This window comes from Leucopleurus acutus (genome assembly GCF_964270905.1).
Source record: "Leucopleurus acutus genome assembly, chromosome: 16".
Lineage (NCBI taxonomy): Eukaryota > Metazoa > Chordata > Mammalia > Artiodactyla > Delphinidae > Leucopleurus > Leucopleurus acutus.
This window is the reverse complement of record NC_139158.1, coordinates 78,192,426-78,219,889: the sequence shown is the minus strand read 5'-3', so window position 1 is coordinate 78,219,889 and position 27,464 is coordinate 78,192,426. Positions and strand designations below refer to the sequence as shown.

Sequence of the window (27,464 nt, the reverse complement as noted above, 5' to 3'; positions counted from 1 at the left end):
CGGCTCCCGGGGGATTCCGCGGGTGCAGGGCCTCGCGGCCCGGGCATCGGGATTGGACCGCTGCTTCCCCCGGGAGCCGGTGATGCAAAGGCAGGTTGGGGCGGCCGAGGCCGGCCAGCGCCCTCTAGGCAGCGGAAGTGGAGCTTGCTTTACATCCGTCCTCCCCGCCTCGCAGAGTTGGGAGAAGGAAGGCTGGGGGGTGTGGAAAAATAAAAGGAAAAGTCCTTGCACCATGTAGACCCGCGCCCCCCTACCCTGGCACCCCGGCCGGCCGGGGACCTCCCAGTCTGCGGCCATGAACGCGAGCAGCGAGGGCGAGAGCTTCCCGGGCTCGGTGCAAAGTAAGTGCTTTTCCGGGCGCAGCGCGCGCTCCGGGGCCCAGTGCGCGCTCCGGGGCCCGGGCCCAAGCACGTCTGCGACGCAGCTAGCAGGCCCGGGGCCCCGAAATCAGGGTGACGGCCTGGAACCGGCGTCTCGGGGACCGCGGCGGGCGCGCCGTGCGGGAGGCGCCGGAGAGGGCTGGCGGGGGGGCCCCAAGCCGGCGCGGGGGCGGGGGCGTTCTCCAGCCTCCGGAGATCTCTTGGAAGGGAATCGTGGGGGAGGGCGTGCCGTTCAGACAGTCGTCACCCCCTTGGGGCATTCCCCGCCCCCCGGCGGAGTTTGGAGCTAGATTCGGGGTAACCGCGGCAACGCTGATGGGAAAACTTCTGTCTCGGCGGCCCCAAATTCTGGAAGTCTGGGGTTCGGGGACTTTCACAAGGTCTGCCGGCTTACTGCGAAGCCTTTTCCACATTAAAGGTGGAGATCTGAATGGGGAACGGGGCCGTGGTCGTTTTGAGTTTGGGGTTCATTTTAATTTTCTTGTTGAAGACAGCCTTTTTCAAGTCCATGGTTTCGCCCGGAGCATTGTTTCCCAAAGTGTGGACCAGGGACTGAGTGCAAACCAGCCACCTGGGAGCTCGAGCGCTTACTTAAAAAAAGAAAAAAGGACCAAAAAAAAAAAAAGAAAAGAAAAGCTCTTTGCGCCCCACCCATCAGGTGGCGGGGTGGGCTTGAGGGGAGGAGGGTGGCCTTATCCTGGGCGATTCTGATGCACATAAAGTTTGAGAACCGCTGGCACCTAATAAGCGTTTAGCTTGTTTGCTGTTACTGTTTACAAGTTTGGAGACATTGGTTTCCAAACGTGGCTGTGTATTCCATGCATAACTTGTGAAAAGCGCAGATTTCCCGAAACCTCAGCCCGCATTCAGCCCACCACCATTATGACTCAGTATCTCCGAAGTGGGGCTCAGACGTGGCCATATTTAAACCACCCCCCACCCCCGGCCCGCTCCCTTATTCTGATGTGGAGACAGGTTTGGAGAACTTTGCAAAGATAAAGGAATTCTTTTTGTTGGTGATACGCACAAATTGTGCCCGTTGTTTGTTACTGGGTCTCAATTAATACAGATTTTCGGAGGGGATACTTTCAAATTCAAATAGGGCACCTCGGTAATAACCTCACCAGGTGACATGCTGGGGGAGGGGATCCCTGTGCTGGCCTTTTACAAGCACCATCTCATTTAATCCTCATAACCATCATATGAAGCAGAAACTTCTCCCCATTTCTTCCTGGGTATCAGTCCTATTTGATCATTAAGGAATCCTCAGCGATGCAATCACTACATCTCTTGATTCCTTGTCTTCCTCTTAGCTTGGGCACCTTAGTAGCTACAGGAAGGCAGTGTTCCAGAGGAGAAGAAAAGTGTCCATTCCTTCCATCCATTGATTTCGGTGTTTGCAAGATGGCTTATAAAACATTACCATGCTCAGCCCAGAGGATCTCTTCATAGCAAGTCAACCAAATTGTATTTCTGCACAGAGATGTCTTGTCTTGGTTGGAAGGGGGAAATTGGACGTAAAGCAAATATTTTATAAATTTTCCAAAAAAGATTATGATGCATGGATGCCAACCATATGTGTACAAAGGTAGTTCTCGTACTGTTTAGACTGGGGAAAATTGGGAATAATATACAAATCTTATAGCTACTGAGAAATTATGAGGCTTGGAAAACATGGAATAATGTGTTGTCATTAAATAATTATTTTATAGAGATTTTAGTGATATAGCACAATGCATGTGGGAAAAAGATTAATTTACAATGCACTAGGATCTTAAATAATTTTTAACTGAAAATGAATGGAAGAAAATATTTTGTAATGTTCATGGTATGCATGGGTGGAAAGATTGTGAGTGATAGCCCTCCTTGCTTCTTCTCTTCCAAATTTTCTGTTATAAACATGAGTTTCCTTGTAATAAGGCAAAGAAATTTTTAAAAATAAAAAGGTAGTCATATTGGTTAGAGACTTATTAATTGTATTTCTTTATTTAACAAACATTTATATAGCACTTTCTAATATAGTGCCAGGACTGTGGTAAGTGCTTTGCAAATGTTAATACAGTATTAACTCTTTGTATTATTACTATTGTGAAATAACGCCTCTGTCAGTTAGGAATGAATTTTGGTTACAAGTAACAAAACTGAACTATACTGGCCTAATGAGAAGTCTAGAATTGGTTGATTCCAAGGTTGATTCAGGGGATCAGTGAAGTAAGCTTTTGTAGAGATCTTAGCATTTATCTCATGGTTACAGTGTGGCTGCAGGAGGCCCTGGCATCACATCTGCATTCAAGGCCAGAAGAAGAGGTGGACAGTGTTAACCATGTCAGATCCCTTTTTATCATGAAAGCCACACTTTTCCCAGAAGCTCCTCCAGCATTGTGCTGGAGGGGTTCCCAAGTATGTAGTGGACCAAGATTATTTAGACTAGTGGTTCTCATAATGGGATAGGGGGTTGGAATAGTGGGGGCATTAGTTTTCATAATGACTGGGAAGTACGACTACCTTTTAGTTGGGGTAGGAGATGGCTGTTGGTCCTTTGACGTGTAGGGTAGCCCTGCACAGTGGAGAACCTTCTCACATAAAATACCACTAGTGCCCCTGTAGGCAATGACCAGGAGCATCACTTGGGTCTGGGTACGTTGCTGCTAGGGCAGAACTGGGATTCTGTTTGCAAGAAGAGGGGAATGGAATAGATATTGGGCCAGCAACTAGCTATGTCTGCCACCATGCCCTTTTTTTTTTTTTTTTACCATGAATCTGGTTTGTGTTGTAATTTCAAGCTGTTTGGAATTAATCTGTGACTTCCCCTATGTCCCATGGAGTTCCAGGTGGCACAACAGTGCTGGTTGAGCTGACTCCCGACATCCACATCTGCGGCATCTGCAAGCAGCAGTTTAACAACCTGGACGCCTTTGTAGCTCACAAGCAGAGTGGCTGCCAGCTGACCGGCACATCTGGGGCAGCGCCCAGCACAGTACAGTTTGTATCAGAGGAAACGGTGCCTGCCACCCAGACTCAGACCACCACACGAACCATCACCTCTGAGACCCAGACGATCACAGGTATGGCTGGGGGATGGGGGAGTCACTTAGAGTTGGCCTGGCTATGTCCCAAACGCCTCCACAGAACTTGTTAAAAATATAGATACTCAGGGCCAACCCCCTAGGGTTGCTGATTCATTATTTTTAACAAGCTCCACTGGGAAGCCAGCTGCCCAGCCAGGTTTGGGAACCGCTAGGTTAAAACATTAAGTGGTAGCAGTTATAAATTGTTGTCATGTGGTAAACAAAACAAACAGACAGAAAACAGGTTTCTAAAACAAAAACCTATATACTATGAAAAAAATACTCGCAGGAAATGGTAAAAAGGAAAAGGTGGTAATTTGGGGTGGTGGGAGTATGTGTGTGATTCCTGAATTTGCATTATTTGTCTAAAGGGACAAAAAAAATGTTTAAATTTTTTTTTTTTAGTTTTTAAATCTATAAACAGGCATTGATGCCTCCCCTCCCTTGTGCTACCAACCAGGAAAACAGAAAAGTTCATCCTAGTTCTTGGTTGTGTCCAAAATAAATTGCAAATGAATGTAAAATTTAAATGTGCAGCATGAAACTGCAAAAGTTCTAGAGTAAAAATTATACACACACAGAGACCCAAACACACACACACACACACACACCCCTATACTTATACCTATATAATCTGCCTTACGGGACCAGACACATTACTTTAAAAATAGGAAGTAAGCCATTTTTGAGATAGTTGGTAGACACACTGCTGGATCCAGTGGGGAAATGGAAAATGTATTTGTTAGCTAAAGCCATTCCAATTTTTAAGTTAAAAATTATATTTATTAATACTGTGCCTGCCAAGGAAGACAGGTTGTGGGATCCCTCCCCCAAAAGAAAAAGAATCATGTGATGAGGTTGTAAATAAAGCTACCATTTTTCCAAAGGAAAAACAATGTATAAAAATGTCTAAAGACAACTGGGGAAAAAATAGCAGCGCGTGTGTGACTAAGGCCTAATGTCCCTCATATATAAAGAACTCCTAAAATTCAATAAAAGAACCAAGCGGAAAAGTCAGCAAAGGGCAGCAGATGATATTCAAGAGCCACTAAACATAAAAGGATGCTCCATTGCCTTAGTAGTTAAAGAAATGCAAATCAAATACTGCTTTCCTTTACTTTCTGGAGATGTAAGTTCATATAAACTGGGCAATTTTGTGATATCTTTCAATCTTTAAATCTTACATTTAAAATCTTCTAAATTTTAAAATGTACAGAAACATGTTTACCCAGTAAGTGCACTTCTAGGTATTTATCCTATAAAACTTGATAAACAAATGTACATGGGTATTTGCTTAACTTATATACTGTAAAGAAAATGGAACCTTTGTATGTATATGTCAAGAGGAAATTAGATGAATAAATACCAGAGATGAATAGTGAATAGTAATCTAGTAATTTATTAGATGAATAAATTCAGACAGTGGAATGTGACTTAGCATTGAAAAGAGAAGCTAGATCTCTGTACAGACATAGATTCTCAAGGTAAGTGTAAAAAAGCATATATATGCATACATACATAGTATTGTATTCACGGAAAGCTGCTAGAACAGGAATGAAGCGAGTAATGTTAACGAGAGAAGTAAGCTGTGCATAAGGCATTAGGGAATGGTGAGGACTGTGGTAAAGTAGAGAAAGCTGCTCTTTGGATCCAGTCATATTTGGGTTTTTCTGAGAAACTGAAAAATGTAAAACTTCCGAAATTTTAAAACTTTGTTGGCCAAACAGGATACGTCTGTGAGCCTGATTGAGCACACCAACAGCTTCTGACTTGTTCTCAATGTTTTGCAAGCAGTTAATCTGGAGCCGAGGTGTGGAGAACATCTGAAGTGGGGGTACCAACTTTTGCCCTGTCAGTTGTACATTGGTGTGGTGTCTGAATTTTTCAGCAACAAGCAAAATTTTGTGGTTGTTTCCTTAATGCCTCCAAAATAATGTTTCTGCTGAATTCCTTAAGCATTGAAATATAATTGATCACCTCACAAACTTTAGTAGGATTACCTTGAGGTCTTCCCACTTTCTCCCGAATTTATTTTAATTCTCATTTTAAAGGAAGTCACCAAGAAAATGTTAAAACTGAAAACCACCTTAGAGATGAGCCTGGTACAACCTTCTCATTTTACAGCTGGACAAAGTAATGCTGCAAGTGGGTATGAGGCATGGCCAGGGTCCCACCACAGGTTCAAGACGGTCCTGGGACTTAAGTGCTTTGGCCCTTACCCTCGTGGTCTTCTCCCTGAAGACTCCGTGTTGGGTTCCCTATCCTCAAACACAAACTCCCAGTAACCCCACACACTGGGTGTGAAGCCTGGGACACAAGGCCCCAGCGTGAGGAGACCTCAAGGCCTACACTTTATTGGTGGCCATTGCATCCTTCTGGGTTCCGAGCCTTTGCTTATGCTGTTCCCTCTGCCTAAAATACCTTTCCTGCCTGCCTGACACCAGCTCAACCTCAAAACTTTAAGGTTCATGACAGACTGCACACAGAGGATCTGGCTTATCTCAGGACATTCCCCTCCCCTCTGAATTGCAATAGCCTTGATGATGTCCTTTCTGTTTTCCAAATGTGCCACATTTCCTGAAGCCTGGGAGCCTTTGTATGTGTTGTTCCCTCTTCCTGGAACTGACTCAATTCTTATGCGTGTGTCAGAGCTGGGCTTAAAGGCATTTCCTCAAAGAGCCCCTCTTTGACAACACACATGCATGCGCACGGTTCTCCCAGGCCAGCTCAAGTCCCAGTACTTAAATGATTATTTGCAGAACAAACTTCAAGGTCTGTCCCATCGCTGAACCTTAAGCACCATGAAGTCAGGAGCTGCACCCCTCGTGTTCACCTTGGATCCCCAGCACCATATTCTTGGTGGAGTGAGCACACAGTTGCCCAAATCTCACTCCTGTCAGTGAAGCTGGCCCCGCACCAAATAACTGCCCCTTCTTTTGTCCTAGTTCTCTGCTCAGAGATGTTCGCCCTCCTCTTAGCATCTCCACTACCCGCTGCCATCCACTCTGGCCATGCCTCAGTTTTGCCAACTGCCCTGTACGCTCAGGCCAGGCCTGGAGCCCTCTTTGTGCCCAGCTCATGGTGGTACCTACTGCAGAGAGTTGATAGGAGCTCCAAGCTCCAGAGACGGACTGCTGGACATTTATCCCAGTCTGCCATCCTGGCCTATGGACAAGTCGCTTACTCTGCTTAATTTTCCTCATCTGTAGAAAGGGGTTATAATGGTTCTTAATACTATTAGGTAGTAGAATTAGGTTCCTAATTCATACCTAATATCATTGGGTTATTGTGAGGACTCTGCAGTAATCCACGTAAAGGACCTGGGACAGTATCTCAATAAACGACCGCTTTTATTCATGCAGAGATTAACGCGTGGGGTGAGATTTGCAGGATACCGAGTCTCTGCCGGATCCAGCTGCTCTCCCTGACTGCGCCTGCATTTCTGCCACAAAACAAGCAGAATCTTGCTTTTTTTCCCTTTCTTTAACACTATTTAGTTTGGTTTTCTGGGCCCAACTTCCCCCAGGTTTGGGCTTCAACGTTGCATAGCCGCAGTTTCCAGACCTACCTATGGACCAGGATCCCAGGGGAGCTTGTTAAAGATACCGGTGCCTGGGCTGCACCTCTGAACCCGAATCGCTGAGGCTTAGGCATCTGCATTTTTAACAAGCACCTGGGGGATTCTGGGCCTCGACCCAGTTGGAGGGTCACTCACTGCCCTAAGTCACAGTCTGACCCCTCACCCTGGCAGATTCCTCCAGATACCCACACCCAGTTATTGTCCTGGGCAGTTTGTCCCTCTTCAGTCCTTGATTAAACGAAACCCTCCCTCACTCAGCTCCTATGTCTTGTCTCAGCCCAGTAATAGTTGGATGTAAAGTAAAGTTTATTCTCTGCTAGCTTTGAAAGCTGCCTACAGTTTGGCAGTTAATTTAAGAACTTTTCTATAAAAGCAGTAAAATTAGATATTGATGCTGGCAAAAAAAAAAAAAAAAATTAGTATTCTATATGCATTTTCTAAGTTCACGGCTTAAAATCCTGGGGCTTTGGAGTCCGGTCCCCAAGTTTGGTCTTGGGTGCACAGGGCCCTAGGAGCTGTGTGACCGATGCAAATTATAATAGCTTCTGGTGTCTCGTTTTTAAAGTGGGGACAAGAATAAATAGAAAGGCCACAGAATTTGGTAATGAAGAGTCTAAGGTCCTGAGCCAGACTGCCTGGGTTCAAATCCCAGCTGCATCACTTGCTAACCAGGTAACCTTGGGCAGGTGACTTAGGGTTTCAGTGTCTTCGTTTCCCCAGCTGTAAAATGGAAGTAATGGTGGTTCTCAACCTCAGAGGGTCTCAGCCGGGCTGCCATGGGCACCTACATGGAAGACACTTAGAGCTGTCAGGGTTAGCTCTCATTACTTACCCAATCAGGGGCTGTGACAATTAAATGAAACAGCACACAGAAAATTTTGCACAGGGCCTGGCTCATGGCAAGCCCCCAGCCAATATGAGTTGAATTATCACTGGACCTAGAATGATCTTTCCCACCTCTTCTGCTTAATTCCCACTTTTTTAGGTGCCAGGTTAAAAGTCACCTCCACCTAGAAGCTACCTATGATTTCTCCCTCCCCCCCACCCCTAAGGTTAGGTTCGTCACTGCTTCCTCGCCTAACACATATCACAGTTGCAATTAACTTGTTATTTCGTAACAAGCAGTCTTTAGCCAGAAAAGTAAATTCAGGTGCTCCTGGGGATCAGGCAGTGGCAGCAAATGCAACAGCGGATCCACTGTGATGGAGCGTGGGCGGGCCTTTGGACAATAAGCAGAGGAGGAGGAAAGCAGCCCCTGAGAGCCAGGAGGCAGCATCAGCTGGGCCTTGGTGTTGCTGGGAGCTGGGCTGACTCTCGCTGGTGGGTCGTGCTGTTCTTCTGGTGAACGCAAACAGGTTCACGGAATGTCTGCAGGAGACAGGGCCACTCTGATTGTGGTGGGACAGGATGAAGACAGAACCCCTCTGTCATCATACCTGAGCCACGGAATACCAGACATCCCCTCCTCCCCCACTGAGCTGAGTGACAGTGCTGGTTTACCTACTACGTCTTTACCTTCTGTGCTTCTCAGTAATAGTCGCTAAGATACCAAATCATAGACTTGTCCCCACCTCCTGACAGCCTCCAACGCAGGCTTCCGTGAACTGTCCCCCCAAAATCATCTAACATGAGCCCCAGACCTCTAATACTCTTTAGGTCCTTTCTAACACCCTCTTACTGAGACCCTCCACGGCTCGCGTGGTATGAGGTTTCCTTCGTTATAATGACTAAATCAACCTATCCAACTACAGGTGTGTCCCTGGTGGTCTTTGGCCAGAGGTCTTTGGCCAGAGGTCATTGACCTAGGGAAACCCACCTAGTTGATTTTGAAAGCCTTAAAAAAAAATTCTGAAGGGGGGGGGGTAGTTTAATATCTAGTTTACTAGACTGTAAATCTCCCTGGAGCAGGAACTAATCAGTCTTGTTTTCCTGCCACCCAGCACCAGGCCTGGCACATCCTAGGCACTCAGTAAAACGTTACCAAATGAATGCAGGAAAGGGCAGCTATAAGGATTAACTTCATTAAGTGTGCATGAAGTTCATGGCGTGGCACCTGCCCCATCATCAGGGCCCCGTGAGGGCAGCTCTGGGGCTGTCGTGTGCCAGATGCTGGAGCCGAGATAATGGAGATGCTTCCCGTGGAGAATTCCAAGCTCATCAGGGAGGGGAGGAGAATTTAGTTGTAAGACATACAAACCCAGCCATCTGTGACAAGTACAGCCTTGTGCAGAGAGTTCATGGAGTAGATTGGTCCCAGCGGGGAAAGCCAAGGGAAGAAATGATGAGTGAGATCGAATGTATAATAGGCCTTGAAAACCTCACCTGCCTTGGGGAGGAAGATGGGGGGGGCACTTCCTCCTGGTGGTCTGGAGGTGGAGAAGCTGATCCTGCTTCTGAAGGCGAGATCTGATAACAGTGGCAGGAGATGGCACGGGGAGTATGGGGTAGCAGCCCTGCTTTGATCTGGCCTTTATTGTGAAGAAGCTGGGGAGCCGTTGAAGGTTGCCGAGCGTGTGAGTAATTCGTAAGGCAAACGATGTAATGATTTGCCGGGAGAATCTGGCAATAATAATAATAGCTAATTCTCATGTACTGCTCATTATGTGCCGTGTACTTTTTTTTTTAATACTTAGCCGCATTGGGTCTTCATTGCTGCACGTGGGCTTTTTCTAGTTGCAACGAACGGGGGTACCCTTCGTTGTGGTGCACGGGCTTCTCATCGTGGTGGCTTCTCTTGTTGCCGAGCACGGGCTCTAGGCACGTGGGCTTCAGTAGTTGTGGCACGGGGGCTCAGTAGTTGTGGCTCGCAGGCTCTAGAGCACAGGCTCAGTAGTTGTGGTGCACGGGCTTCGTTGCTTCGCGGCATGTGGGAACTTCCCGGACCAGGGCTTGAACCCGTGTCCCCTGCATTGGCAGGCGGATTCTTAACCACTGCACCACCAGGGAAGCCTGCCATGTACTTTTTAAGTACTCTATATAGGAAGTAGTTTTTCACGACTTAAATTGTTATGAATTTAAATTTTACATTTCATTTTAAAAATTAACTTTTCACAACATAAATTAGGTACTAAGAATTATTATCCCCATTTTACCCATAATGAACTAAAGCACAGAGGAATTAAATATCTTGACCAAGGTGACAGAGCCAGAAAGGGGCAGAACGGGGCCTGGAAGCCAGGCTACCTGGCCGAGGAGTCTGCACTTGCCTGCACCACATCACCCCTTAGGAAAGTCCTCATTGCAGTGTTTCTCAAAAGAACCACATGGAGCTTTGGTGAAAAATGCAGACACCCAGCCCCCTCCCTTAAGCGTACCATCTGGGTGGGTCTGAGCAGGGTCCTGGGAATCTGGGCCAGCCAGTGAGGGCTTGGGTCAGTTCAGATGCTTTCGGTTGCTCTTAACAGCACTAAACTACAAGAGGGCTGGATTGTAAAACATTCCTTACCTCAGGACAAGAACGGCAGGGCAGACCCGGGATCTTTGCATCTTCTTGCTGTCCTCGGCAGTAGTCCTCCTCATGGCCACAAGGGGGCTGCTGCTGCTGCTTTCAGCCTCAAGTCTTCACTCAGCCCTGCCCATGGATGGGGAAAGGGGCGGCTTCGCTTTACCAGAGAGGAAATGCTTCTCCAGAAATTCTAGATCCCATTGGCTAAGATGCCCCGTTCCACTGTCTTGGAAGAAGCCAGGCCAGCAAGGGACAAGGAGGAGGGGCTTAGCAGTGGAATCCAATCCCAAGGCCCCTCTGGACAGCCACACTCCTGCCACTACCCTGTTAGAATAGTCTAGAGCAGGAGTTCTCAAAGCTGGCATGCAGAAGAATTACATGGAAAACTTGTTAAAAATCAGCTATAAATATACCCAGACTATACCTAGATCTCGGCATCAGAATCTTTGGTACATGATCAATTTTGAGAACCACTGGACCAGGAGGAGGAAGACAAGAAAGGATGGAAATCTTTCAGTGGCAGTGTCAGGCACGTAGGTGCTTCTTTTCTCAGAATGAAAGTCCATGTCAAGCCGCGTATCTTCGCCCCAATTCCTAATTCCAGGGCAAGGGGGTCTGATTGGTCCAGCGTTTGTGCAGGTGTCTGCTTCCAAACCAATCAGCTGCGGCAGAGAGAGGGGGTGAGGGTCACCCTTGGGACGGGGGACAGATGGGCTGATGTGCTGGGGCAGGTGTGGACCACATTCAGGAAAACCCTTTGGAAGAACATGAGAAGACTTTTCCTTACAGAGAGAGGTGGATTTTTCTCCCAGCAGGTGAATTCTGAGTTTGCATTTGAATCAAGACCCCTAAGTGTGAGTCCTAATAAGCATGGCCTATACTGGAAGAAACAGGAACAAACAAACGATAGATTTGACGATATGACAATGAAGCAATTTCCTTAATCTGTAAAGATCGGCTCTTACCCGGTGACTTAGTGGATAAGAATCGACCTGCCAATGCAGGGGACACGGGTTTGATCCCTGGTCCAGGAAGATCCCACGTGCCGCAGAGCGACTAAGCCCGGGTGCCACAACTACTGAGCCTGTGCTCTAGAGCCCGCAAGCCACAACTACTGAGCCTGCACACCACAACTACTGAGCCTGCCCTCCAGAGCCCACGTATTGCAACTACTGAGCCCACGAGCTACAACTACTGAAGCCTGCATACCTAGAGCCCGTGCTCCGCAACAAGAGAAGCCACCAAAATAAGAAGCCCATGCACCACAACGAAGAGTAGCCCCCACTCACCGCAACGAGAGGAAGCCCGCGCGCAACAGTGAAGACCCAACGCAGCCATAAATAAATAAATCTGTAAAGATCATTTACAAGTCAATGAGAAAAACGTAAAAATTCAATAGAAAAAAAAAGAGCTAATAGCATGAATAGGCAGTTCATAAAGAAGGTATATGAATGAATAAAATATGGTGGAAAAGAGATTCATCTTCACCAATTATTAATGAAACGCAAATTAAACTAAAATGATCTCATTTTGTCCTGTCAAATAGTCTGTGTGATAGCCAAGGTGAAGGGGAGAATGTACATTGATTTAGATTTTCTGGAAGGATCTCATAATTATGAATCACCAAGCAATAAAATGACCATTCCATTTTGACCTGGTTCTTTAGCTTACAGGAAGGTATCGAGAGAAACTAGAGATAAGTTAAAATTTTTGGATAGGTATTATTTATAAAGGTAAACACCTAAAAACCAACTCATTGTCCAAAACGGGGGAATGGTCAATTTAACTGTGACAACCAACATGATGGCGTATTATGTATGTAGCCATAAGAAATTGTGTTTTGGGTGGATGATAACGTGGCAGAATGCTTTCACATAGCAAAATTGTTTAATAAAATTGCTTAATTGTTTAATAAAAAAGAAAAGAATACAAAACAATTTAAGCCATGACTCCAGTTTTATACTTTTAAAATCTGTATACAAAGGCTACGTTCGCCATTTGGTCCATCATTAATTCAACCAGTGTTCTCTGAGCCCCTGCACTGCCAGCGTCTGTGTGAGGTTCTGGGAAACAGTGATGGAGAGAAACAGGTGTTGTCCTCACCTGGCTCATCCAACCAAAGGAGGAGAGGATGGTCATTAAATACTTTCCCAAATAACTATTTAATTACAGTAGAGATAAGTACTTTGGGGAAAAAGTACAGTATTTAATGAGCATATCATGCAAGGGGGTATACTGCCATATGGGGACAGCACTGGGCAGGTTTTCTCCTCTACACTTTTCTGTACTCCCTAGATTTTCTACCATTGGTGTTTACTTTTGTTTTGAAAAAATAATACATTTTTAATTTTAAAAAAGAGAAAAGGTTTTTAAAAATGGAGTTTTTAAGTCAAAGAAGAGAAGCGAGAAGCAAAGTGGCTTGGGAGACGTGGAATCTTCAGCTATTTGAAGAACAGTTTTGCGGGAGGAGCTACAGTTGGCCCATGTGCGCCCAGCGGGTCTAGGACACCAGTGGGTCCCAACCACAGAGAGAGATTTTGGTTCCCTGTGAAATTCATGTGACATTCTTACTTTTTAAGCAACAACATGAGTGAATAACTGAACACCCAAGGTGCTCCTGCTACAGACCAAGACTGCATAGAACAAACCGCGTGTTTCAGATACGCACCTGGGCACACGGGCAAGCCAGGGAGAGCCCCGGGGGCAAAAACAAAACCAAAGGCCGGGGCTTCCCTGGTGGCGCAGTGGTTGAGAGTCTGCCTGCCGACGCAGGGGATGTGGGTTCGTGCCCCGGTCCGGGAGGATCCTACATGCCGCGGAGCGGCTGGGCCCGTGAGCCATGGCCGCTAAGCCTGCGCGTCCGGAGCCTGTGCTCTGCAACGGGAGAGGCCGCAGCAGTGAGAGGCCCGCGTACCGCAAAAAAAAAAAAAAAAAACCAAAGGCCGGCATGAGGCTGTGAGCTGCTGGGGGTTGTTGGGGGAGGGCTGGGGGAGCTGATCTCACTAAGCACTGGACTTGATTATAAGAGCCATTGAGAACATTCTCCCCTGGGGATAGGTCATGCCTCTGCTGGAAGCAGTTCCCTCCTCAGCAGATCTGGGTGCTTGGGGTTGACCCTGCTGCCTTCACTTCTGCTGGACACTCAGATTCCCCAAGGCCACTGCCACTATTTATGCCAAATCTGAAGACAGACAAGGGACCCCCCCCCCCACCAATTGATCCCTGCATTTGGGTGCCTGACTCCCTATGCTTCCTGCCGCCTCCCTCAAGACACCAAAAACACAGGCAACAAAGGCAGAAATGGGCACGTGGGACTGCATCGAACTTCTGTGCATCTAAGGAAACAACCAGCAGAACGTAAAGGCAACCTACTGGATGGGAGAAAATATTTGCAAACCATATATCTGAGAAGGGGTTACTATCCAGAATACTCTCGTGTTTCCACTTTGCCGTGACTCACCACGAAAGGGATGCTGAGGCTTACGGTGGAGGGGCAGGTGGACAGTTAGGGGACGAAGCCCCATCGATCTCCCTGGAGGGTGGGAATCCCAGGCTCAGGATCATTCAGGACCCAGCACTTACCTCTCCAGGAGGGTTACGGACTCCACAGCTGAGCTGAGCCGTAGGGAGGGCCTGGCCACTGTCACAACCCCTCCCCACCCCAGCGTCTTCCAGCCTTTTTTGTTCAAAAAGTGGTAGAGCAGAAAGTTGGGAAGTCATGGTAGCGTGAACAGCCATCCTAGTTTTAGCACTGAAGGTCCTGTATCCCGGGGAACCCTCAGTCCCAGGCAAACGAAGGCAGTTGGTCTCCCTGAGTCTTGATCATATTCCTGTTGAAAGTTTGATGCCCAGTTCTGCTCAAGGGTAGTAACTCACATTTATTAAGACTCAGCTGTGGACATATCCTGTGCTACTGATGCTCTCATGAAACTTTGCAATAACCTTATGAAGTGGGCACAGTGATTATCCCCACTTACAGGCAAGAAAACGGAGGCTCAAAGAAGTCACGTGACTGGCCTGAAGTCCCACACCTAGGAAGTAGCTGAACCTAGACTTTTATCAGTTCAGAGATACATTATAACATCTGAAATGGGGGTGCACCTTGGAATCAAGGAGATAGCTGCCAGCCAAGAGGCAGTCACCAAAAAATTGTCTTCACGCGCTGGTAAACCTTGATTGCATTGTCATTGATCACTTTTTTGGTCACTTTGGCAGAGTTGTGTGCATTTTTTGGCGCTACATTTGTTGGGTTTCATTGCTGTTTGAAATGTCTTCTGTGATACTGCAGGATGATTCAGATAGAAGATGAAAAGTAACTGTGCCCAGAAAGATCTGGAAACAGTAGCAGCGGGTCAGTTTGATATCAATGAAGCAAATATTTGTTGCTGGAGGAACAACTGTAGTTTTTGCAAAGCAACAACCAAGAAAGATGGAGTCCCTCAATTAGACAAAGCTGGGTTAAGGTTTGCTGCTGAGATGCCTGGAAAAGGATCCCTTACACCAGTGGTTCTCAAACTTGAGCATGTATCAGAATCACGTGGGCAGCTTGTTAGATTGCTGGGTCCACCTGAGAGTTTCTCATTCAGTAGGTGGGGGCGGGGCCCGAGAATTGCCTTTGTAGCAAGTTCCTAGGTAAGTCCAGCGCTGCTGGCTGGGGACCATGCTTTGAGAACCAAGCAGAGCAGAGGAAGCAGGAGCAATAGCTAATCCCGCAGAGCAGATGAAACATCTCAACAAGAGGCAGGTGTGGTTGGTTAATGCATCAAAGAGACTTGGTGTGAAGATGGAACATGAGTTTGTCAGACTCTTTCGGCCAGCTGTAAACAAAAGCCACTTCCCCCGACATATTTCAATTGAGGAAAATGGAAACCATGATTTTGCTCAAATACCAAATACTGATAGAACCCAGCTATTCTTTGACATGCATTGGAATGAAGTTGTCATTGCCAAAGGTACCCAAGGAGTACAGGTCAGGAACCTGAGTTTCCTATCAAGTATCCGAAGAAATCTAAAAGAATTCATTCAACGAATACTATAAAATGTCTAAGGAATATCTATACATATATAAATACCTAAGGAATATGAAAACATTGCATTATAATGTGTTGAATAGGCAACCTTTAAAAATTTATTGTGTGTAAAATAATGCTGCATCTTACAGTCTATAACATCTTAGATTCAAAGAAAGATGATGTTTGTTTCAAGAGAAACTGTAATTAACACCTCAAACCTGTGGAGGGAGTATTACTGCTTCAGGCAAAGCCAAAATAGGGAGTAATGTCAGGCCCAGGTTGATTTAAAGAAGTGTACTCTGTAAGTACAATGGCAGAAATGTCAAAGGTGGTGCCTCAGTGACTGAGGTTTGGAAACAGAAGATGACGTTGGCTCTCAAAGCCATCATTAGGGCCGCTCAGCCTGACAAGTTCATCTAATGAACAGGCCCCGTGGTTGTATTTACTCCTATTTGAAGCCACATCTCCATGTGACGATTACATGTAATAAAGGAAGAAAGAAAATACATATTCCCAAACCATAAATTTAATTAACAAAGTAGTCAAAAGAACTATGATTGAAAAAAAGAAAAAAGAAATTTGAGACTGCCTGTTTTACCTGTTATAATGACAAGGTTAAAGACAAAGATGATAAAGATGTTTGGTCTCCTTTTTATTCTTTTTTCCTCAAAATTTCAGTAAGAATACAAGGTTGGTTTGTTTGTTTTAGGAGTACTTGTGTTAAAAAGTATTTATGTTTAGAGAGTATTTGTAGTTTTGCCCAGAATTCCTTCAATCAGTTCCTTTCCAGTTGTTTGTTAGGATTTTGTGATAAAGCTTATGAAAGTAATGCTTTTGGCTGAAGTTAACAGAAAACCTACCTGGTAAATGGTAGGGGCATTTCTTTTTTATTTAGTAAGTCTAGATTTGAATGGTTTTCAGGGCTCTGGCTCAACATCTGGTTTTCTTGCTCTCCCTTTATGGTTACAGAATGGCTGCCACAGATCCAGACATCACGTCCTCACTCCAGCATGTCCAAAGACAGAAAGTGGGGCAACCAGGGCAGCAAGAATGAGCTTTCCTCAACTACCTCTCTTTCTGCCCCCACCTTTTCTTCAAGTCAGGGAGAAAATCTTTTCCAAAAGCCCTGCAGCAGATGTTCTCTAGTGTCTCATGGGCTAGAACGGGGTCACATGATCACTCCTACGCAGCAAGGGAGACTGGGAAAGCAATATTAACATGTTCATTCTCTACAAAGGAAGGTGGGCAAAGGGAATATCTATTGGGTATTCATATTATGAAAATTAATAATCATCATATCTTTTAGTTTCAGCTCCAGAATTTGTTTTTGAACATGGCTATCAAACATATCTGCCCACAGAAAGCAACGAAAACCAGACAGCCACTGTCATCTCTCTCCCTGCCAAGTCACGAGCCAAAAAGCCCACAGCCCCAACTGCTCAGAAGAGGCTTAACTGTTGCTATCCAGGTAAAGGCAGCATATTGTCCTACTTTTGTAGAGAATGTGACATTTAACAGGTCCAGGACTCGAACTCGTGAATTCCTGACAACTGGACATAGATGTGCTCCAAACTGCTTGGCTTAAAAAAATCAACCCACAGCATTTGCATCATCACATACGACCTGTCTCTCACTATCTCTGGTCACCATGCACTGGGCTCTAAGACTTTTATAGCCATGGGCCTTTCTTTGAATGGGACTAGTGAAGATTTAAGATAACTGTGAACTTTTCTTTCTGTGCTGTAACTTAGGAAGACATCCAGAAAAATTATTCCTTCCTTACTTTAAAAAAAAGAAAAAAGAAACCTTTAGGGGGCTTCCCTGGTGGCGCAGTGGTTGAGAGTCCGCCTGCCGATGCAGGGAACATGGGTTCGTGCCCCGGTCCGGGAGGATCCCACATGCCGCGGAGCGGCTGGGCCCGTGAGCCATGGCCGCTGAGCCTGCGCGTCCGGAGCCTGTGCTCCGCAATGGGAGAGGCCACAGCAGTGAGAGGCCCGCGTACCGCAAAAAAAAAAAAAAAAAAAACTTTAGGGAAGGCAAGGAAAATTTCAGACTTAAGGAAAAGTTGCAAAAATAGCACAAAAAATTTCTGTGTACCTTTCGTCTGGATTTCCCAAATATTAACATACTATGTTTGCTTTGTTATTCTTTCTATATATACATATATTTCCCCCAAAGTTGCAGACATGATGTCCCTTTACCCCTAAGTACCTCAATGTACATTTCCTAGAAACAAGAATATTCTTTTCTATAACCACAGTACAATCATCAATATCAGGAAATTAACATTTATACATACTATTATCAAACTGCTCACCTTATTAAGATTTTACCAGTTGTCTCACTAATGTCCTCTGTATCAAAAGGAAAACTGGTCCAGGATCCAGTTCATAATACACATTGCATTCAGTTTTCATGTGTCTTTAGTTTCCTTTAATCCTAAGCTTTTGTCTTTTCTGACCTTTGACAGTTTTGCAAAGCACAGGCCAGTTATTTCATATTGAATAAAATGTTCGTCACTTTGGGTTTGTCTGATGTTTCCTCATGATCAGATGTAGGTGAAGCAATTTGAGCAGGAAGTACAGACGAGATATTATGTACTTGGTACCTGGTATCAGGAGCACACTGATACCTGTTGGTCCCATTACTGTGGGATTAACTTTCATCACTTGGTTAAGGAAGTTTCTGCCAGGCTTCTCCATTCTAAAGTGACTGTGTTTCCCTCTGTCATTGATTTTTCCTTGCCTTTTCTTAAGGTTGCCAGTTCAAGACTGCCTATGGCATGAAGGACATGGAGCGTCATTTAAAAATCCACACGGGTAAGTGGTTCACACACATCCCTTCTCTGTGCTGGGAGCTGGGGATCTGGACAAGTCAGACACATGATATGATGCAGAACCTCACTGGTCATCATGGGAATACAAACACAAATGAAATAAAAACAAGATGCTGTTTCTACACGTGATTTTGGCAGAAAATGTTTAGAGCAATAAAATCCAGTGCTGGAACAGATATGAGAAAACTTAGAAGTGGAAATGTGAACTGGTACAGACACTTTGGAAATTGATCTGCCAGAATTAATTTAAATGCACATATTCTTCTCATTTGGAGGAGATGATCCTGTAAATGTGTGTGTGTGTGTGTGTGTGTGTTTGTGGTGTGTGTAATGACTGGTAAACAGAAGACGGAGGGGGAGAATAGTGACTTTTCATTTATGTATCTTTACACTGCATCATTGGATACCTGAGTGTGTTTTGCAATTTTGAAAGGGGAATTTAATAAATACTTTTTTTAAAGGAGAGAAAAAAAGGATTGCATGGAAAAAGAAAAGTGTGATTATTTCTGGTGATTTTAATTTTCTCTAATGTATTATTTTTATGTCTCCCAGACCTTCTGCATGGAGAAGGAATTGCTTTTAGACTATTTTTCCTGAAGTATTAGATGCTCATAATTCAGATGATACAGTCATATATAAATTGAGTGTCAACGTGTATAAGGGAGGGACACTGAAATTTGGCGTGGGCATCCCTAATTGCCCAAATTCTGCTACTTAGCCTCAGATAAAATATCTGGAAGATAAAATAAAGAAGATAAAATATCTAGCAGTTATCTCTGATACTCCTTGGCCACGGCCAACGATTGCCTTGTTGCACTGGGATCACCATCATATCTAATCCGCCTCACGGCGTCATGTCATTTGGATTTCTTCTAGTTATCACAATCTGAAGTTATTAAGTTTTAGGTATTGGTAAGCATTCTCAATGTAACAAGCAATGAATCTCTCCTGGTGGGTGCCCTGTGTTGAAGTTCCATCAGTCACACGTAGCATATTCATCATTGTAAGAGTAAAGTGCTGTCAATATGCATGATAACTGGGGAAGCATTATAAAAATGTAAGTGAGGACAGCACCCTGGAGTCCATCGCTGCAAATCTTCAGGAAGCATCCTCTACTCACAGTTAGCCACGCTTGGGTTTGTAGGATGATTTCTGCATAACTGCAGCATCTCCGTCAACATCTTCAAGTCAGAGAGTTGACAAGGTGTACTTATCTTAGTTACTTTCGGAGAAGAGCTCATGGCCAGGAACAGCAAGAGTGGGGCTCTTCACCAGCAGAGCTGGCCGTAAACCATCCAGCTCCACCGACATCCGGCATCTGCTCGGTGTTGCACATACACAGGATGGTGCCCACAGAAGCTGTTTAGCAGCTGTCAGTAATGAGAAATTATTGTTCCTGGATTTTTTAATTTGACTGTGAACATTTTTAATAATAAAATTACAATCTTGGGCTTCCCTGGTGGCGCGGTGGTTGGGAGTCCGCCTGCCGATGCGGGGGACAAGGGTTCGTGCCCCAGTCCGGGAAGATCCCACACGCCGCGGAGCGGCTGGGCCCGTGAGCCATGGCCGCTGAGCCTGCGTGTCCGGAGCCTGTGCTCCGCAACGGGAGAGGCCACAACAGTGAGAGGCCCGCGTACGGCAAAAAAAAAAAAAAAAAATTACAATCTTTAATATACTTCTAGATGTATTCTTAAATCCCAGATGTTTGTTCTATGAGGATAGTGACCAACTTTGGCTGACAATTGATTTTAGCACTTAGCTATTTAGGATTTGGCCAAAATACATGTTTGATATGTAAAGTAAAGAGTGAAAATCCTGACTCACAACCCACATCCTTCTTATCTGACACATGCCCAAAAGTCACCAGTCTTAATAGTCCCGTGTGTCTCATTCTTAAATTTTGGCATGTGTATACCAGGCTTAAAAACGCACAATTTACTTTTTCCATCTCTTATTAAGTTAATAATATATACACTCTCTGCAGCTTTCTGTTTCTCCTTTAATGCTGGATGTCTTTCCATGTCCGTATGCATGTATCTGCTTCATTCTTTTCGATGGCCAAGTAGGAAATTGGTTCAATAATTTATAGTACATTTACAGCATTGTACATATAATACTTCAGCCTTAAAAATCATGTTGTAGAAAGTTAATGTTGTGAAAATGATTGAAATTATTTTAAGTGCAAGAAAGTAGTCAGTGGAGAGGCAGTGTTGCATTTGGCTAAGAAAGCAAGACTGTCCTGGGTTCTAATCCCAGTTGTTGAGAGAATGAAGTAAAATCATTCAGAGGCACAGTACCTTCCAAAAAATAGGGGTTTAAATTGATGTTGGCCAAGAAGGTTTTTGCACCCCAAAATGTGCACACACACATACAAGATAATTGGAAAAGTAGATATCAAAAAATTAGCAGTGGTTCACGGGTGGCAAGTTGACAATGTGCGTTAGTGGGTACAGTTTAAGCTGCTGTAGCAAAACGGCCCAGCACCAGCTCACACAAGGTGGGGGTTTATGTCTGTCTCACGTAGCTGTCCAGAGGTAAGCAGGTGGTCTAGGCAAGTAGGCAGCTCTGTCCCCATCATCCAGGGACTTAAGTTCTCCCTCTGTATTACAGTACGTTAGGTTACGTATCCACCATCTGCAGGTATGCTGTCCTCACCTGCTTGTTCACCCTCATGTCTTGGTAACAGCTGGCAAGACAGGTGGAAAGAGAAAAAGTAAAAGGCAAGCCATTTCCTTTTACGAAAGGGACACATTTACCTTCTCTGCCATTTGGTTAATGAGGACTTCATCGCAGAATCACCCCTGGCTGCGAGTGAGGCCGAGAAATGTATTCTTTGGCTGGTCAGACGTGAGCTGTACTAAAACTTAGAGACTCTGAGTTTTAGGGTGTGTCTGTTATGAAAAAGAAAAAAGAGCTAATGGGTATGAGACAATGTTTCTTACTTTACTTAGCTGTACTTTAAAATTTTTGAGTTGCCTTCTATTTTAAATTGATAAAGAAAGAATTCATCTTCAATGTAGGAAAAATTAGAAAATACTAATAAGCAACATAGAAGAAGCAATTCCTCCTCTCCCAAGACGTTAGCTCTTTGCCCGTCATCCGTGTAGTTTTGGGGGGGAGGGGTTCTAAATATCCTTGGGTGACTGTGTCTTAAGCTTTTCATAAGGCAGTGGGAAATAAGCCTTTTTCCCTTTTCATCTTGTTTCCTGATGCCGTGTGTGCACGTTTGAAGGAGACAAACCCCACAAGTGTGAAGTCTGCAGCAAGTGCTTCAGCCGGAAGGATAAGCTGAAGACCCACATGCGGTGCCACACGGGCGTGAAGCCCTATAAGTGCAAGACGTGTGACTACGCTGCTGCGGACAGCAGCAGCCTCAACAAGCACCTGCGGATACATTCCGACGAGCGGCCCTTCAAATGCCAGATCTGCCCCTACGCCAGCCGCAACTCCAGCCAGCTCACCGTACACCTCCGGTCCCACACAGGTACGTCCTTCATGTGGTCCTTACGCTGCGCTCCCAACTGCCTGTTGCCTAAATCACCGGCACCTTCAAGCACTGAGTCACAACCTAAATAAAGGACCTGGGCACGTTAGTTCATCCCGTGGTTTGCAGTTTTGCTTTTCATCTGCTCAGAAGTCGCTTTCTCTGTAAAATAGGGGAAAACATCAAGGTTATAACTTTATACACATCTTTATGTAGCTTTAGACCCTATTCACTAGTATTTACTTGAGGAGGTGCGCTAAATGAAATATAGATATAAGCAATGCATTTTTAATCAGTGCCTGCATAACGTAGGGTTAGTCATTTCAGTCGTCTTTTGAAGATGCTCTGATCAGTTCAGCATGGGACAGCTTGATGAAAAAACTCAGCTGAGTAGGTAACTTAACAAATGATGTATGTTTTCCTTTTAGCAAGTGTGTCTCTTAGCTTTCGATACAGTGGTACTGTGTAACCACCACAAAATCTCAGCAGCATATTATAAAAGCATTTGTTGCTCACGTACTTCAGGTCAGCAGGGAGTTGGCTAGACATTCCATTGATCTTGGCTGGGCTTAATCACATGTATGGGAAAGGCTGGGTGTCCACTGACCCTGGCTGGGGATCTGCTGGCTGTCTCCTTGCCTTGGCTGGGGCAGTCTGACTCTGCCCACATGTCTCATAGCCTCCCTCTGGGACCAGTGGGCTACTCCAGGCTTGTCCTTCTCATGTCAAGGGCAGACCTCTGCGTGGAAGACAAAACAAGTATGCCCCAATGTGTAAGCTCATTTCAAGCCTCTGCTTGCATCCCATTGGCTAAAGTAAGTCAAATGGTTGGGCCTGGTGTCAACGGGTGGGGCTGAGCTCACCCACAGTGGAAGGTCATCCCAGGGTTACATGGCAAAGGCCATTTTTGCACCAACCGTCATTCACCAGTTCACCCCACCATCATTCACATCTCTCTGACATGCAGATGCATTCATGGCCTCCCAAGACCCACACAAGTCTAGCCAATCATAGGATCAGGAACTTGCAGTCTCCATCAGGTATAGATATGGCTGCTCTTGACCTAGAGCCTTCTGCAGTAAAAAGACAAAGCTGTCTGTCCCCACGCTCCCAGCGTGCAGCGGTGAAACGCAGCCAGGATACTTAGAATATCCCTCCTGTTCCAAAGGGGAAGAACAGGAGGCGCTTGGCAGTCACTGGTGCACAGATTTCTGAAATCCCTCTGGGCAGGTGTTTCCAGGTCCCCCCACTCTGGGAACAGGGAATGTTTCTTGATTAGGCGTTGACTCGACCGCGTGCTTTTTGACTCTGCTCCCTGGAGCAGCCTTTCATCACCTACCTTAACCACTTCTGAAAAGGAGTGGAAAATGTGCCTTTGAGAACCTTTCTCAGCCTGCTTCCTGCCTACCGGAAGTTGGGATCTTTTTAGGTTTTATTTTAGTCTAGACTGACAGCTTTGCTGATAGAGCTATCTTAAAAACGTTGTGAGTTTCCTGTGTATCTGTGTGCCAAAAGCCACCCCCATAATTCTTCTGGAGACTTGCCTTTCCTCTAAACTCAATTATAGGCACTTTCGGCAAATAATGTTCTGTAGGTCGAAGCCGGTGCGACTTTTAGGAAGCTGTGTCCAGCTGAGAGGACTTACTTGGCACCAACTTTATTCTTTCGGAGATTTTGACAAAGAACCTTGTGCTTACACCCTTCATTTCTCATTCGTTCTTCCCTCTGCGATCAGTTCCCTGGATATGATCTTTGTTCCCAGGCTTTTGTCGTACTTTGAAAATCTCTTGCTGGTTGAAGATGGGAAACTTCATCTAACCCAGCACATCTTTGATTTTCTGTATTCTCGCTAAATGCCATTTTGAAAATGGCCAGTTCTTTTTGGAATTTGTCTCTTTCTTGTGGGACCTTATCATATGCAGCTTGTAAGACGCTTTCACTGTTCTGCTTAGAACTAATGAAGAAGCTCTTTGCTCAAGTTCAGAATTCAGTGGGTACATTTTCTATCTTCTAAGTTACGACAGGCGACAGTTTTCCCAAATGCTTGCCGTGAAATGTGTGCACTGCCACTTCTCCAGCCTTTACCTGCCCCCCAAACCCAAAGCTACGTATTTTAGTTTTCTGTTACGGCAGCGCTCTGTTTCTTGATGCCAATATGTATATCAGTTATCTGTTGTCACAATAATGCAGTGTAACAAAAAAACCCACAGAACCTCAGTGGATACAGCAACATGCCTTCTCTGTTCATGTTTGGGGATCAGCTGGGTGTCATCTGGGCAACTCTGCTGGTCTTTGCTGGGCTCACTTACAAATCTCAGAATCTGCCGGCTGTGGGCTGGCTGTCCACTGGCCTTGGCTGCAACAATCCAGCTGTGCTCCGCGTCTGTCGTCCTCCTCCTGGGATCAGCGGGTAGGACAGGATTGACCTTCTCCTGGCGATGGATGACAGAGGTACAAGTGAGCAAACCCCGATTCACAAACCCATTCAAGCCATTACTTGTATCAAGTCTAGTTAACATACCAGCAGGCAAATCCAATGACGTGATAGAGCCTATTTTATTAGGGGTCGTGGCAAGTCATCCTGTCCCTGTCGGGAGAGCATGCCTAATCACATACATGGCAGAGGCCATGGCTACAGGGAGCGATAGGAAGTGGGGAGGTCTGGGGACATTAATCTGCTACAGCAAGTTAAGACGTTGGCATAACTGGCGCCCATCTGATTTTCTTCAGAAATCTCCTCAGCCTCAGTTAGAGGCACTGAAGGATTCATTTAGGGAAGTTGTTCAGAATCATCTTAACTTAGGAGGGTAAACTTAACCATTTCATTTATAATAGCATCTTTAAGTTGGTCTAGAAAAAGTATATTTTCTAAAAATTTAAATGTATGCCATTTATGCAGTATCTCCATGGAATGTTCATTTCCCTTTTATAAATCTGTGGCACTTGTAAAATTTTACAAATTGTAAAATTAATAGGATTTTGTCTTTACCCTTCCATCGCTTTGATCGACTATATTGTCTCGGTGGCAACCTAAACTCAAGAGATCTGTCAGCTTAAATATATCAGTTGCTTGTTCACAGAGCAACATTCATTAAGTCCTCACCAGGTACCAGACACTGCGAGGGTCAGGTAGTGGGCAGGAATGAACGTAGTCATTAGCTTTGGGGAGCTTATGGTCCAGTGGCACTGGTACTGACCAGTCTGCCTCATTTAAGAAATAAATCTGTGGTGAAAAGGAAAAAGAAGAAGATAATGATGATGAAAAGATTTAAACCCTTTGCCTTCATGTCAAAAAGTGTTGTTAAGCTCTGCGACTCAGCTGTGAGATCTGGTTATCTGGTTTTTCTGGGTTTGACCTCTGCTAAATTGCTTTTAAAAAAAAAAAAAGGCAAACAGATCGTCACTAATTTGGGCAGTGATGTAACTGAAGACCTAGCAGAACATTCTAGAGCAGTGATTCTTCCTCTGAGTCCACAGACACCTCCACCCAGGGATCCATGAGTAGAATATAGGAGGGCGCTGAACTTGGAGGAGGAAAAAAATTACATCTCCATTCTCACTCATCTTACTGAAATGTGATGTGTCCTTCAGTTATGAAAATAGGCATCCAGTCTGATTACAGTGCATGTGAACCTGTCGCCAGTAGAAATCACAGATCTTTTTATAATGTGTTTTTGATAGATCAAAACATCGTTTACACTCTTCTCTATTTAGAAATTGGTGTCGTCCCTAGACCCACCGCTAGAGCTTGTTACTTAGTGCACACACATTGCCAAATCACAATTTAATTATTTAATAATTTTCAACATAATTAGTGTGTTTTGTATTCCTTTTGATTTTTATTTTAGTTTCCTTTGTGCATTTAAACATTACCCCGAGAAAGCGTGCACGGGTTTCACTAAACCGCCAGAAAGGGGTCCGTGGCATAAAAAAGGTTGAGAGCAACATTCTAAGACAGAAGTCAGCCAACTTTTTCTCTAAAGAGCCAGACAGTAAATATGCTTTAGGCTTAGCGGGCCATACAGTGTCTACCACAGTTTACTCACCTCTGCCAGTTGTAGCATGAAAGCAACCAGAAACAACACACAACAAATGGACATGGCTGTGTTACAATAAAACTTTATTTACAAAAACAGGCTGTGGGCTGGATTTGGCTCACTGTGTGTGTAGCTTACCACTCCTTGTTCTAGGGTTTCACGTGAATGATCTCAGTGGCATTTAGTCATGCAAAGCATTGTTTAGTTTGGGGCTTCTTCCTTTTCTCGAAGCTTGTTTAATTTGCTCCATCATTAATTGCATTTATTAAACAGCTCATTGTGATGTTATAGGTCTTATACCAAAAAGCCAGAACACAATCCCACTCTTTTGAGCTTATGGTAAGAAAGCAAACATTGGTCATATGTACAGATAATCACCTGGCATCCAAGAGTACCAGCTTTGGCTACATACTCTAAGATGTTAACCAATATATGACATTCTGGAAAGGGTAGAACTATAGAGACAATTAAAAATGTCAGAGATTTCAGGGGTTCCGGGAGTGGGGTTAGCGGTGAATAGGTGTAGCACAGGGCATCTTTAGAGAAGTGACACTATCCTGTATGCTACTGTAATGGTAGATATGTAATAGTATACATTTGTTGAAACCCATAGAAATATACAAAACAGAGTAAATCCACATGTCAACTGGAGTTTAGTTAATAATAATCTATTAATATTGGTTCATCAGTTGTAACAAATGTACTGCATTAATGCAAAATGTTAATAATAGGGAAACGACGTGCAGGGGAGAGAAGGAGCGAGCATATGGGAACTCTTTACTTTCTGTATAATCTCCCCAAACCTAAAACTGCTCTAAAAAAGTAAAGTCTTTTAATTACAAGAAAAAAAAAAAAAGAATACCCGCTTTGGAATCAGCCTGGGTTGGAATCCAAGCTCTGCCATGTACTACCGAGTGACTGGAAACAAGTGATAGAGTCGCTCCAGGCCTCAGCCTCCTCATTTGTACAGTAGTGTTGGGAATAATATTGATAATAGTACCCACCTCATGGGAATGTCGGGATCATCAAGTGAGACCATTCTTGTGGAATGCTCAGCAGGGCGCCTGCCGTCCGGGAAGCCACCGAAGAACCTTAGCTGCTGTTGTTTCGCTTGCTTAAACAATATTGCCATGGGCGGGGTCACCAATTTGCTTGAATTATCAGATGATTGGGACTTAGCGTTCACTGAGGAAATAAACTTGGAATATCATGTCCTTTCAGATGTTGCAATTTCGCTTTTCCTGTTCATCTTTCACCGAACATGAATTAAAAAAAAAAAAATCAAGCAGCTGGATTTTGTAACTTCACAAGTAAAGAACGCAGCTGGCAATGTGGGATAAATAAATTGTGCGCAATAAACACGTCTTTATTAATAAAAATCTGCATGAAGTGTAAGCTGGGCGTTTCAATCATTGTAAAAAGAATATTCTGATGAGTGAGCATGGAGCTGACTGATTTGAAAATGTGCCCTTGAATCTGTTACAACATGTAACTCAACCAAAATCAACGGATTATGCAAAATTATGCAACTGTGAATGGTTCCCTAGCAGAGTGAACACAATAACCGTAGGAACGATAGCTTGATTGTTTTCAAGGATATACTAAGTGTATTCGCAAATCTT

The 27,464-nt window shown here is 44.7% G+C and overlaps 1 protein-coding gene across 3 annotated transcripts in view; it reads left to right on the top strand.

Annotated features, from left to right (window-relative positions):
- Positions 1-200: 200 nt before the first annotated feature.
- The window catches only part of ZFP64 (ZFP64 zinc finger protein), a gene marked incomplete at both ends in the record, with an annotated part of 77,174 nt that continues 49,910 nt past the window's right edge, over positions 201-27,464 (top strand). For 2 of the 3 annotated variants that reach the window (XM_082857652.1, XM_082857650.1), the window contains 5 exons: positions 201-341; positions 3,206-3,445; positions 16,792-16,953; positions 18,242-18,304; positions 21,554-21,805. In XM_082857652.1, the coding sequence (XP_082713778.1) occupies positions 296-341; positions 3,206-3,445; positions 16,792-16,953; positions 18,242-18,304; positions 21,554-21,805 (763 nt within the window). The remainder of the gene's footprint in view (positions 342-3,205; positions 3,446-16,791; positions 16,954-18,241; positions 18,305-21,553; positions 21,806-27,464) is intronic. The other variant, XM_082857651.1, reaches the window with a different exon arrangement.